The sequence below is a fragment of the Perna viridis genome, chromosome 10 (genome assembly GCF_037379345.1).
Source record: "Perna viridis isolate PV_CMFRI_1.1 ecotype Kerala chromosome 10, ASM3737934v1, whole genome shotgun sequence".
NCBI classification, from domain to species: Eukaryota; Metazoa; Mollusca; class Bivalvia; order Mytilida; family Mytilidae; genus Perna; species Perna viridis.
This window is the reverse complement of record NC_142454.1, coordinates 31,538,382-31,553,299: the sequence shown is the minus strand read 5'-3', so window position 1 is coordinate 31,553,299 and position 14,918 is coordinate 31,538,382. Positions and strand designations below refer to the sequence as shown.

Genomic DNA, 14,918 nt, shown 5'->3' with positions numbered 1-14,918 from the left:
CTTTCAACCATGAATCACATTTCGCATGATTCTTATGTGGAGTGCTACTTAAAAATGTGTTTAATTGTGACATTAGTGTTATCAAGTTGTTATTTATGTTTTGTTGTTTACATAAAACAGAAAATAAAAAAATGAAAAATCACATTCAAAAAGCAATAGTAGATAGGCCAACTAAATAATTTCTTATTTTCAGGGCTTCATGATCTCTTTTGATGGCAATAACCAATTTTTATTGGTAAAAAAAAGCAAAAACACATAGAGCACCTTCCTATTCATTTTTTACTGGCAGTGAAAAATGTAAATAGCATTCACAGCACCTTTTGGGGACAGAAAAATTTTCCATGAAAAACCAAAAACCAAGAAATTAACTCAACATTGCCTTACAAAATATTGTTAAAATCAATCAAGTTATCTCCCCTGTATTTTAACACACAGCTTTAATTTCTACAGGCAATATTTTTTTAAATGCTCACTTAGGTTTGATCTGAAACGATAAACAAGAACTTCCATTAAATAATTGGTATGGAAATAATTTGCCATCTGTCAACATGAAAGTAAACAAATCAAGTTATTATGTACAAGTAATTTATTACCTGATGTGTGTTCTGATTTGATCTGCTAAATGGCAACAAAATACAAAGATTTCTTGGACTCCAGCTGCTGCTAGAAACTCCAGGGTATAGTCTATCATAGGTACATTGACTACTGGCAAGAGAGTCTAAAAAAGAAAAAGAGTATGAAATGTATCATAAAACCTTCTAAAGCACAACCCCAAAAACTCAGAGAATAGTTTTATGTTGGCACTTAGATTATAAGTAGGAGTGTCTGTTGTGTAATTTTAGTTGTTAAAAAATATTGAGTTATAACAACATTTTTTTAATAATTATTTATTTTTTGTGAATTTTAATATTAAATAATGCTTACAAGTGTTAGAATGATGAAGAAAAATTAAGTACCATTCAGTGTAAGAATCAGGAAATGAGTGGCACATCATTTTTTTTTTCAATTATGTCTTTTTTGCCTCAAACAAATTCAAATACATCTAGAAAACAGCTAAAAAGCTATTTAAATTTATCCTGAAGCATTGGTGATGTAGGTATTTTTTGACTGCTTATATAAGGAAAAAGTTTGGAAAAAAATTTCCTGCCATTTTTCCATAGTGCATTTCAACTAAATTTGACCTATCAATATCTTAAAAAGGCAAACTTTATATTTTGACAGTAATTTCTTGAGGTTATGAGGTAATAATACTTGAATAATGGAATAAAATCTATGTGTATTTATTCTTCATGTGCCACACCTTATACACATTTTGCCTGATTCTTAGACGAAGAAGTACTTAATCCCCCCTTCCCCGATATGTGTTAACTGCAACTTGATATTGTTAGCTACGTTTTTTTAGAGAAAAGATACATATATGACGGAGTATCTTTTGTGTGATTTATAATATTAAAAATTATTTTTGATATCAAAAATTTTTTTTCCACAATAACAAAAAATATGGCTTTGTCTCTACTTTGGATTTCCATAAAAAGGGACCATTTTCATGGTTTTTGTATTAAACTACGTCAAGCTATGAAATCAAATTTCCAATAAAATGTACTATTTCTGTTGAAAATTTAGAGGCTGTTCAAAAATACACAAAGTCAAAACTCAACGAACTAAAATTTTTTTTTATAAACAAGTAAATGCGATATCCAGAAATAAAAGCACCTACACAGTATATATATATGTGTGTATGGGAATTAGGTTTAAATACTGACAATATCAATGAAATATAACAAGAACTCAAAAAGTTGTGGTTCTTATTTCTAAAAAAATGTTTAATGCTAATTTCATTTCTCTGTTTTGTTGATCTAATGACTTTCATACTACATGTACATATTAAACTATGTCATTTGAATAGTACATATAGATTTATTTCTTCCCTATGTATCTTAAATGATATGATTTCGAAAGCAATTGTTTAACATGATATAGAATTTCAAACATCACCTTCATGACCATGAGTGCAATTTGAAAGAATAGTGACTGAAAGTATCACATAACAAGTTTTATTTAAGTGCTGACTGTACCCAGTAAATTACAGATGAGCTGACTGATTGAAAAAAAAATGGACATGGCTGGTGAACCTAGAGAATTTTGAGTAAAGTGGAAACTGTTCAAATGTTCATGGGCCTGGTCCAGGTTTGATATGATCCTGATAAGAACAGAAAAATTATAAGTGGAGCTACAACATCAAAATGAATTACAATTTGAATCCACAGAATGGCATAATAAATAAACAACTTATACAAATTAGTTATTTATATTATTTTTATTCATTTAAAGTGTATGTATTTAGATGCTATCTCTCACCTAAAATGTAATTAAAGTGTATACAAACCGGAGGTAAATTTATTTGTTGGTTGAATCTCTCCTGTTATCTAAAAATAACCCATTATCATACTACCATATTGCCCCCCCCTTTATTCTGAAAGAGACCATGTTTTACTATCAAGGGGGCCAGTGGCCTCCTTTGCAATTTTCTGAAATGAACACTGCCTGTTTGTTAAACATTTTGAATATACAGTTACTTCAAATTAAAAGATTAAAAAACTCTCTTTAAAATGATATAAAATTAAAATTAGTTTATAATACTTAATTTACATAAAGAACTTTACCACTTTCACATATTTCCCTTGAAGCAATTACTGATAACCAATAAGGGTGTAACAATTCCATTACCTGAAGATACGATACTTATAACGATACCTGACTGATGATATAAATATCACAATACCTACTTGATAGAAGATCTCCTTTTATGTAGTGATGTTCCAATGATCGATTTTAATTGAAAATCGATCGATTTTTCATTTTCCAGCGATATCGATTTTTTTTTTTAAATCGATTATCATCAATCTGGATTCAAATTACATCCTTTCCGCTATTGGTTTGTATTTAAGCTTCTGTTCATTCAAATGTTTGTATTTGTCACTGCTTTCCCTCTTTCTTCAGAATTTTCATCATAACTTTGTCATTATCAATTAGTTATTTTTATATTTCATGTAACTAAAATCCTGAAAAATTTCTAAGTCCTGCAGTATGCTCAAATCAAATGTAAGCCTTAAGGTTCATCATTACCTTTCAACAAATACGGCATCAATTTCACCACTAATTTCCCTCTGACTACAGACCCCCAACAGGACCAGGGCTCAAGCCACTTGAGAAAAACAGGGAGAAAGAACTTTTCTTTCAGAGAGACACTAGGGAGTAGTGGGGATGAACAGGGAGAACTGAACACGGTCTAAAATTATGTGTTTATGTTACTTACATGCACACAATATAAGCAAGCATTTTCATATATTCATTTTCTTTTATTGAGATAAATATTATTTTTTCTTTAAGCTACATACAGGGGCTGCTCTGGCTTCTAAATTCTGTCGCCAGAAAAATCACCAGCTGTCATTTTTTGTCGCCAGTTTTCAGAAATTAGAGCCAAAGGGTGCCAAAAAAAATCCTACTTTAAAAAAAAAGGTCCACTGATGAATTATTTTTGTCAATTCATCAAAATAACCTCTCCATTCATGACATACATGTAACCCAAGATTCACTCTTGATGCATGTATACAGCAGGTTTTAGCTCTAGTCTGTCACTTTCATATGCATAAAATAATAAAGTACTACTCCAGGACTTTGTATTACTATTCTCATATAATCCCTGATTTTGAAACATGTTCACCTTTGTCCTTTATGGCCTAATTTATCTTACAATATATAATTTAGTATTATGTGGTAATACATGGCCTTAAACTGTTTACCTTTGACCAGATGATAAGCGTTTTGATTGGCTCAATAATATATGTACATTTGATTGACACCTCCCATGAGGATATTGTCAGTCACAGTCGCCTGGTCTAATTACCTTTAGTTGCTTTCAGTCGTAAATTGGTCATAGTCAATTAACTCTGACCAGGTGTCAACACAAAATTAGAGAGAATATCCGTTGCTGATAAACTTCCTGTCAATTTTAATATACAAAACCTAGGCGCCAAGAAAATCGCCAACTGGCCATTTTTGTCACCAGATAAAATAAAAAATCGCAAATTGCGACATTGGCGAAGCCCAGCGCGACCCCTGTACATATGTAAGTAACTAAGGATTTTGGACATGAAATCAGCCTGCTGATACCTCTATCCCTTACCAAATTTATTACAGCAATATTAATATATGATTGAGCAAAGCAAAGCTTCTTGCATTGCACTGTCCTTTTGATTTTGTGTATTTTAGCAACGCTAGAATAGAAACTTTCAGGCAGTGACATTCTGTTGGAATTTTCGTTTTGTTCAGTTTTTTCCTGATCCCACTTATTCCATAACAATTTCTTGTTCAAAATATCCAGTCTCTTTATATAAGTTGATCAATAGTATCAATAATCATGTTAAAATTTAGTAATAAATCAAGACTGAAACTTTATTGACACATATTGGTACGAACTCGTCTCAAGCTTAAAAAATGTTCCATTGAAATATAGAACTAATTGTTCTCTTATGAAACTTGAAGATCAAAAGAAATGCTTCAAGTTTTCTGCAGAATTATTGAGATAAATTTAACTTAGGTCCAAAGGAGCCGCACAACAAATCTGCATGTTTCGTAATGAAATGTGAACAGTAAAACATGAATATCGTAAGCTGAAGTGAAAAATGTTCATTATGTATCCTTCCTTAAACGTTTGAAACAAAAAGCTGATTAAAATACTAGCTTGTAACTGATAATTTGATAGATTTGGAAATTTTTACGATTCAATTTTTCTAACGGTCACCATTTTTGTTTGAATTGTTATCGGAAGAGAGATAACTCTGGTCAAAATTCTGCTAAAAGATGGAGTACAGTCCTTATCATGGGCGATGTCTGAAAATGAGAGGGCAACTTCACTTCACTTTTGGTGTCGTCTGAGGGCGAACTGAGCGACTCCAGGGCAACTATTTCACCCAAATCACCCAGTAGCGTGAGCCCTGAGGACATAGATGTAGTTCTATAACATAAAACCACGCATTTTATGTTTATCTTTCATGTTTTCATCGGATATTTTCATTTTTTGTTTATAGTCAAAATGCGAGGTTTTATCATTGGATGCTATTTTGTGGGAGTAACGTTCAGGCGAATTGACTTGCGGGATGCTTTTGTCCAGATATAACGTAATATCAAATAAAAATATTTAAGAATGATTGAGGTACAAAGTTAAAAGACGTGGCTGTAAAATAAATTTCTTACCAGAAATTGACCTGCGGGATGCTTTTGTCCAGATATAACGTAATATCAAATAAAAATATTTAAGAATGATTGAAGTACAAAGTTAAAAAACGTGGCTGTAAAATAAATTTCTTACCAGATTCCATTAAAAACATCAAAATTTGCTTTTAAATCAGCACATGTAAGATTCCATAAATACCAGAATTGATAAGTCCCGAGAAGCACATTTCCAAATAGCGATCAGCAAATATTTTAGATTTTTAATGGCGCAACGAAATTTATTCACACATCATTTTGTCAAAGATAAAATATATTTGAAAATCATGTGGTGAGTATGAAAGTAGTATAATAAAATTAAAAAATGAAGGTTTTCATAATTTTTTGTGATCATTGCCTTTGGAATGAAAAAAAAATAACCTTTAAATGATAAGAATTCGTTCCACCATATGAATCCGAACATGCAGTCAACTGTAACATAACAAGATGTCAGCTTCTAGGCCAGATCACTTCGTGTTTAATTCAGGAATATTATCTTCCAAACAAGGTTTATTGGGATAAATTTGACTTCTATTTCTTGTAATTATATAGTCTTGTTGAAAAAATATTCTTAAAATGTCTTAAAATTGATTTTTACACCTTGAAATTAAGGTCCAATGATAAAACCTCACATTTTGACAATAAACAAAAAATGAAAATATCCAATGAAAACATGAAAGATAAACATAAAATTTATGTAATAGAACTAGACATATATGTATCTATCAATTATCCTAATAAGAGAGATGAAAGTTGCAGGATCAGAGGAAATTCAGACTCCCTGCTGTAAAGGGCAACTATTTAAAATATCCTACATCATTTTTATCCCAATTCATTATCATTCTAGTTAAGTGTAAAGCAATACTTTAATGCAGATTTTAATTTGTGACTGTATTGAGTAAAAATAATGCACACCCATGAATGCTCATTTAACATTTCATCTTCATCTTTTATTAATCTGACTTTAATTATTATTACTATTTTTTTTTTTTTTTGCTACTTTCAAGAATATGAAATTTTAAATGAGCTTTCGGGCGACAGAATTATCGGTCTATCGTGACAGATTGAGGGTTGCATCATAACATATTCTAAACCAGTTTTGCAGTTTCCATAGTCTGATTTACCCTTGGCCTCTTCTCCGTAATTGGAGCAAATCGAACGTTAAAACTGTCGGCAATGACAACGGCTTGAAGGACATCCTCTTGTTTGATATCTTCACGTTTTCCTTTCCCAGACATTTTTTTCTGTGCTGACTTGATACTCTCCCTTGTGTCGACTTCCGGTTTAAATTGGCATATCCGGTTGAGATATTTTCAGGATTATAATCCAGAAATTCAGAAAAGGTATTTTAACTAGTTTTCGTTTCTTAGTTGATATCCTTTTTGCAAAATGTACCCATGTTTATCATTATATTTGTTTTCTTCATATTTAGTTCAGCAAAATACGTTTTTGTACTTGAAAAGCGTATTTCGATAAAATCAAAAAGGGGGAGGACCAAGCATTCCAGCAGAGATACACATATCAGTACTCGAATAACAAGTCCGTGCGAGACCCGACAAGGTAGTCGAGGCCGTTAAAACCACCTCAGTCAGTCAGACAATTGCAATAATTACAATGGCAGAAGACAATTCGTCATCTTAGTAAAGTTAGTTATTACAGGGAGTGTATATTCGAGCCGAATCGAGGTAGAAGTTATTTGTAATAATCTATATAGAACACTGCCATTGCTGTTTGGCTGTCCATTACTAGACAATAACCAATTTTCTCAAATTTCTCTGTTGAAAACAGGGTAACTTTGCTAAGGACGTTTTTTTTTAAAACCACTAGATGGATTTTGATGAGTGATGTACATGTGTCAAATTATAAAAGATAGAAGATTGGAGAGTGGCAACATGTTTTTTATTTATCAAAAATAGAAGGATTGTAAATATTTTTAAGTTCAAAATTAGGTCTTTTTAGACAATTAAGTACAAAAAAAATTTTAAAGGTTCATAAAGGACGATTTGTTATTGAATGTTTGTTAAAAATATTGTATTTATTAAAACGAAATAAATAGAAAGTGAATGAGGAAAATCTGCTAAATGGCAATGGCTATTTTTAATAAATATGCTTTAAATAACAGTAAATTGATGACTTAATGAATGTACCTATGTCTTGAGGAGAAATATAAAATTTTCATTTTCAAAAATTATACCCAGTATAGTCTTCACAACTAACTTTGCAGTTCACGGGCCCGAAATACATTTTCAGAAATTTTCATATATGTAGTGACTGTTGCACTGTAGAAAGTAATTTTACAGGCCCACCTCCATTTTGACAAACCTTGGGCCTCGGACTGCTGCTTAACTGTGAAGACTTCCCAGTATTAGCTGTTTACATTTAGTTGAATTTATTACCAATTAAAAGATTAAAGAAACCTTTTTGAAATGATATAGTACATGTATTTATTACATAATAATGAGTTTGAAATACTTAATTTGCTGTATTTCATTTCTGGCAATATGTACTTCATTTCCAACAAATACAGCTATTTTTTTCATTTCCTGAAATTATTAGGGCCCCATCATAAAAAGTGGCAGTCACCCGATATTGATTGCTCTGTCCATCCATCCGTCCATTACAAACTTGTGTCCGGGCTGTGTATTTTTTGTCTTTTGATATTTGGCATGTGGGCAGATCACCTAAAGACGACATGTTGCATACCATGAATAGTGGCCTATGACCTTGAACTTTGATCTCAAAGTAAAATTCCTGTTTTTTTCAGTGGCAAACTTGTGTCCAGGCTGTAACTTTTTTGTCTTTGGATGTAGGCTTTTGATATATGTCATGTAGGTAGATCAGCTAAAGACGATGTGTCATTTACTTTGGTTGCTGACCTATGACCTTAACTATTATTTTTTGCTCAACTGTTTGTGTCTTGACTTTAATGAGTTTTGTATGATTAATTGAATTAGATAAGCATGGATGATGTATAGTACTTTTACCTCAGCCAGATCCACAGAGATGGATTCCATTTCAATGATACATGTACCTAGTTTTTTTTTATTTCCAACAGTTATTCGGCAGCCCCATGCAGGTCCAGGTGTTAAAAGAATAGGCCTGCAGCAGCGCTAAGCTTGTTGTAAAAGGCGACTAAACTGTTCTCAGAACGCTCTGCCCACAGAGCAACTGGGATGTGTGCCCTAGGTGGTGGAATGGGGTACCCCTGGCGTGTTACATGCAGGGGTTGTCAGGCTATAATACGGAAAACCTGACCGCAAACCATAGTGGTGCACCGTGTTGGGAAAGATGCCATGTTCCTCGTACGTTAAAGAACCCTACTGTGGTATTCTCCAGGAGTAGGAACCATAGGGCTCCGCCACAGGAGGCTAAATTGCCCGACCCTACCCACCTCTTCCTATTTCCAGTGGCAATCAAAATTTGTCGACCCCATTGTCCTTGTGTCCCATCCCTTTTTCATTTCATCATTTCATGTTCATTTTGTCATCAATTTCATGTTCATTGTCTGAATATAGCTGAAATATTGCTTCTCGGACGTTAAACCCCAACAAACAAACAAACATTTCCGGCAATTACTTTTCCAACAATTTTGTTGTACCTGTAATATGACGTCCCTGGTTATCTGCATGTGTAGACCTGGCTTTAGACAGCCACAGACAGGGTCAGGTACATGTACATATATACTATAAATGGTCAGTGCTATGTTAGTATAACCAATCAAATCTCCCTTAACTACCCCCTGTGGGTCAGGGAGTCTGATTGTTATGGTTTGGTGGTTCGACTACTGAGGTCATATCATGCTGCGCTCTGCAAAGATTTTTATTATATTAGTGATAAGGTTCTTTTTTTGTAATTTAACTGGAAAAAACTGGTTTTATGCTGATCAAACAACATATTTATGCCTATAATATTATAAAAACTCAATAACTACAGTATCAAAGTATGACATCTCAATTTTTGTCTAAATAATTCACGAAAGTTAGTAGTACTATTTACATGTGTATGACCTGAGAATTAAAGTTAAGACCATCAGGATGTACCAATGACATTATGTATATACATTTGTACATGGTACATGTACATGTATATGGTTGATTTATTTGGTACAGAATAGAAATATTTGATACATATAACTTGTTCATTTTTACTATACCAATAAATTCCTTTTGGTACCACATGTATACATGTATGTACAATGTACATGAATAGATCAACCCTCAAATACATGAAATAGTTGTAAGGTTTGAATGTCTCCATCTCTTACATGTATAGTGAAAACTAGCTAAACTGCTTTACACAGGTTTATTTTGGGTTTAGACAGTTTTGGATTTGCATGATTTTTTATGCATATTTTCAAATTAACTGTAAGTACATGTACACATATTAAAAGCTGATATTTATTGCTCTTGATATCAGTTTTTCTTATGAATCATAATTCTTTTATAGAATTTTATTGTCTGACTTATTTCCATAGGCCAAGATGCATGTGTAACATAAGTTCAATAATGGCTTATTGTCACTGTTATTTCTAAAGAAACGTTATCACATTCCTTACTTCAGTGAATGTGGATAGAAAATCTATATGATATTCATTTCAAATTTGATGACAGTTGGTAAAGTAATTATACTTCCATTAGATTAAACTGGTTTGTAAATTATTCATACAGGGATGTGGTAACACTCTCCCAGTAGGATATGCTATAGTACATGTACATTCTCATGTACATAACTCTTTAGATTTGAACTTTGGTTTGTACAGTCATAAATATAGGCTTCAAAATTGCAATTTATGCCCAATTAACAAATTTAGATCTTATCGTCTTTCAATTTCAGTCTCTGCATCTATATGTTAAGTTTGTCTAGGACAGTCTGAAATATTATTACTAGGAATTTTTTTATCTTTGAAAAGATACTAAACACCAGTACTGGTTATTTTAAGTACCAGTCCATGGTACAGGTGATTCATGGTGTAGAAAAACCCATGGAACAAACAATTTTTTTTTTTCGATCTTCAGATGATATATTTTTAGGGAACATGTCTTTTTTTTGTATTCATATCTGTACATGTACTTTTTAGAAAATCATACTTTTATCTCCATCTAAAACCAACCAGATCAAAGCAAATCAAGAACAATAACTCTTGCAAAGTGCTAACTTCATGTGCAATCTATATAAATTTTGTCTCAAAAGCTGAAACCCAAATGAAAATCCAAGACTGGTTATGTGGTCTGAATCTGATTCAGAATAAGATATAAAAGTAAATTTAGTGGTTTTTCACATGCATGAGTCACCTCCCGTCTTATTTTTTGTAAAGACTGCTACTTTAATCAAAATTCGGGATTAGGAAATGTAAAATAAAATTATTATCCTACCTACTTATAATCTTACACACAGTGAACTTGATGAGTCTGGAAACAGCAAAAAAACATTTACACTTTAATTTAAGCCTCATGTGTCATGTGTATAGGGCTTGTAATTCATGCCACATCAACAAAGTTGGGGTAATACAGAGTTTCATGCTCCACACCTATATATATTAAGTTCAGGTCTATCTTCAAAAAATAATATTTGTTCATGCAGGAATACAAGAATGACTACATGAAGGGATGGGCAGTCCCTCCAAAAAAAAAATGGAGAACTGCCACTGTTTTTTTACCTGAACATTATTTGCATTGTATATGGATTTTAAACAAAATGTTGAGGCTCATGCACTGTAGATTTCAGTCAGTATTTTAATTATCTGCTCTCAACTTTTCTGCTCATCCAATTGTCATATACATGTACAAGTATAGGTATATGTATATACTATATACAATTTACATGTATATGTACATGTCGTATGACTCAGGTTTAGGATGGAACATATTCATATTCAAGAAAACATGTGACTTGTCATGAGTGTCTAACATTCAAAGATATGGAAAATCAAATGTAGTTAATACAAATGCACTTGGAGATTAATACATGTATTGGTTTATGACTTCCTGTTGTTTGTATAAGAAGTTCACTCAGAAAATATTTATGGTACATGTAGTAGTTACAGGGCATGCAATTATGGTGTTCAGGGAATAGAGTTGGTATTCTCTTGAATATGACAATCTCCCAGTGAGTTACATGGTACCTAAGTTAGGTAAATGAGTAATCGAGGGAACCAAGATTCTAGCAGAAATCAAAAGAATGTAAACCAGTGACAAAGACCAGACAGGGAAAACAGACAAACACAACAAAGAACATAAAATAACCAAAATAATACATACAAAGTAACAAAAGTAAATGAGCTACTCAGACTCCACTAAAAACTTGGAGCATGGACCAGGTGCATAGGTATGGTAAGCGTCTTCTGCTTTTCTAGTATTTAGCTAGACAGTTGACAAGGATATTTAAAATTTCTATCAGACACAGATTTAAATACATGTACCCATGGAATGATGGGAAGTTTCAGGCTTGATTGTTTAGTTACCAATCTATGGAAGTGGATGCTATTGTCATTTAATCAAGAGAGACCAACTCTATCTTCTGAAAGTCATCATTATAGACACTGTACAACTAACATTCAAATCAAATTTTAAAATTCAATTTGATTTGTAAAAATCTTTCTGATTGGTTGATTCCCTTTGAGCAAACCAGGTTATTTTGTATAACCTGGCTCGGTACTATGATGTCATTAATGTTGATTGGTCCACACTCTGCCATTCAAATAATCCCCCAAAAAATAACCTTTTGAATACAAATCCTTTTTTTATTGTTTGGACTGTCATCCATTAGAAATTTAATTATAAGGAATGTTTTTAAAGTTTGAAGAGTTTATACTCAATAATGTGGTTTGGGCCAGTTTATACTTTTTATAAACCTACATGTACATGCATAAGTATTAACTGCTACAAACCATGTTATTTCCTATAACCTTTTCAAAAGTTAGAAGCATTTCTTGAATAAATCTGGTTCTGCAAAGAAGAAAGAGTTCTGCATTAAGTGATTTTTGTCTTGAATTACTTTAGAACAGGTATACCCTAAGTATACCCTTAGTGAAGTACATGTACATGTACATTATATACATGTATTGACAACCAATTATTCCAAATAATTCATGTATATATTATTTATCCAATAGGTAGTCATGAGCATCACCTGTTTATAACTTACCATTTTTTCTCTTACATGTTAATAATTTTCAATTATAAGTTCTTGAATCAAAGTATTCCACATATACAAAATGTCACGTGATTTCTCAATAAAGAGGACTGGGTTAATATTTCAGAAATATAAGAGCAAAAACAACAATCACTGGTTTCAACCCTTTGACATACTTTTTCTCAAGTATACACATAATCACATCACAAAATTTTGAATTTGTTTTGTAAAGATTTTTTTAATGAAATCTGCCTCTTAAAAACCGCATGCATGTGGCTGTGTTAGAAGTAGGTCTATTGATGTAATTTGAATTGTGGGAAAATGTTTCTCTGTCTACAAGTTTATATATATTTACATGTAACACATGACGTCTATTTGCAGTATTAGTCTTTTTAAGAATCGAGCAAGCTCAGTGGGAATGTGCTTGTTATTTTTGTTATATCATGTTCTTTATTGAGTGTCATATTTTCCTTGGTCTATTGTCATTATTTCTGGATTATATTCTTTTTTATTACCATTCATTTGTTCTGATTTCCTTGATTTTCTTATTTTAGTATAATTTCTACCCCTCAGTTTTGCCTTAATCACATGTCTTTGAAAAGCTTGCTTAAACTATCAAAGTTTTTCGTCAAAATCTTTGTGAAAGTTTTTTTTACTGTGTAAACCTGATTCAATAGAATGTCTTCCTATATTTAATTGACTTTGATAGACTTGGTGGAAATCGAACAATCAGAATGAATTTTCAGAATGTAAATAAACAAATAGCAGGTGCCTGAAGAATGTATTTCCCATCCAGCTGATGGTTTTTTAATTATCAAAATTTGATGGTTGAAAAAAAAAATCTGTTACAAAGGTTTCTTTCTTTCGCTTACATGTTTATTGTCATTAAAATCTTGGAAAACAATTTTGATGAGAACTTTGATCTTAATTTTAACTTAAAGTAGACACATTAATCACATACTGGTGTACATGTATGTAATGATTTAAGGACAATTTACATGTACATATACATGTAATAAGTGTTTCTGTATAGTCTTTGTAGGGACTTTTAACTATGACATCCTCAAAATTAATCATTTGAAGTGTAAGCTTTAGTTTATTATCCAAGATTATAAAGTCCCAAAAATCAGGATAAGAATTTGTTGTCTATTGATTTAGGATTACATGTGATCACATATATTACTTAAAAGTAAGGAAATCCTTTACCCAATTATTTTTATTTGATATATGGATTTTAAGTTTGGTTTTCATTAGTTATTACGTTTTATTCCTCGGATGATATACTTTGAATACAGGGTGGGTAATACATAAAACATTCATGATTGAAACCTAGCTGCATGTGTCAAAGTATTAATTTGTGGTAATTTTTCTGATGTACAATTTGAGTACATGTGTCTACATGTAGCTGCATGTACATTAGTATATCTAGCAAAGATACAGCAATTTGTTTGGTTGACTCTGTTGTGTAGTTAATTTAAGTCTTCAGAGTGTTTTCTACAATTTTCTGCGATACATGTTAATACATTTTTGATTAGATTAATATGTGATATCTCTATTTGACTTAAGGCAGATTTATGTCAGACGTCTAATTTTATTTAAATTTCATATGAAGGTGTAATTCATGATCATTATAAGTCATCTGAGTATATGGGATTATTTTTGCATTTAAATTGTTTTGAAACTTTAAATGCATTTTAAGTTTTATTTGTGAATTGGTTGATTATAATTTGTATTTTCTTTTATGTAATTCTATCTTCCAGTGGACAAGTTGAAATTAAAATCATTTTGCCGATTCCCATTCAGAAGTCATTGAAATACATTTTTTTTATTGACACACTGCATGTCTACCTTCAACCTGTGAAGCCAGCCACCCATGACCATTTTCTCATGGTTTAAAAAGCAATCATTTTACAAGAAAGTTATTGATTCCTGTTGTGTATCTTGTTTGTCATAAACGTGATTAAAGATCTGGATACAATTCTAAAAACATGGATACAAATGGAGTAAAAGGGGATAAATGTCTATATTTGAAGTAAGTATTGTCATGTTTTAACTGTATAGTGCTTGGGTCATTAAGTATTGGTATGTACAAAACAGATACTTGTGTTCCAGCTCATAAATTGTTCTCTAAATTATAGGGCCAGTAAGTGTATAAAATTTCCTACTATTTGCCTTCAATATGTAGAAAGTGCTCTAATTGTTTTTTTTATAAATTTACACAAAAGATGTTCAAGATCTCATGAGTAGGTCATTAAGGTTGTGGTTTCTTCCACATGTCGTGCCGGTACTTTTCTACCTCAGTTACTCAATACATGTGCTTATATATTAAGTGTCAGTGATACTTTTTAATACATGTATACACATATTATTAAGGAAAAGAAAGGGAAAAACTAGTTTGAAATACTAACTTTTGAAAGATAATAATATTATAAGATAATTTGAAGCGTTTTATAGCAACCATTAAATGGAGGTATAGGTCAATCAATGGGAAATCCCATAATGTTACAATATGCTTA

General features: G+C 31.7%; 2 protein-coding genes across 8 annotated transcripts in view; one reads left to right on the top strand and one right to left on the bottom strand.

Moving 5' to 3' along the window:
• Positions 1 to 6,564, bottom strand: part of LOC148605394 (translation initiation factor eIF2B subunit epsilon-like) — a 24,317-nt gene extending 17,753 nt beyond the window's left edge. Inside the window, exons 1-2 of the mRNA XM_088547438.1 lie at positions 6,396 to 6,564; positions 594 to 718 (exon numbers count right to left, since the gene is read on the bottom strand). Coding sequence (XP_088403564.1) covers positions 594 to 718; positions 6,396 to 6,509 — 239 coding nt within the window. The 5' untranslated portion in view covers positions 6,510 to 6,564. The remainder of the gene's footprint in view (positions 1 to 593; positions 719 to 6,395) is intronic.
• LOC148605393 (UDP-glucose 6-dehydrogenase-like) overlaps positions 6,551 to 14,918 on the top strand; it is a 26,331-nt gene continuing 17,963 nt past the window's right edge. For 2 of the 7 annotated variants that reach the window (XM_088547446.1, XM_088547441.1), the window contains exon 1: positions 6,551 to 6,614. Coding sequence is in view for 2 of the 7 variants with exons in the window: in XM_088547439.1 (XP_088403565.1) it covers positions 14,391 to 14,434 (44 nt within the window). In the remaining 5 variants the exon portion in view is untranslated. Of the gene's footprint in view, positions 6,615 to 6,817; positions 6,957 to 13,571; positions 13,592 to 13,679; positions 13,699 to 14,270; positions 14,435 to 14,918 lie in introns of those variants that run through there. The other 5 variants (XM_088547442.1, XM_088547443.1, XM_088547444.1 and 2 more) reach the window with 5 other exon arrangements.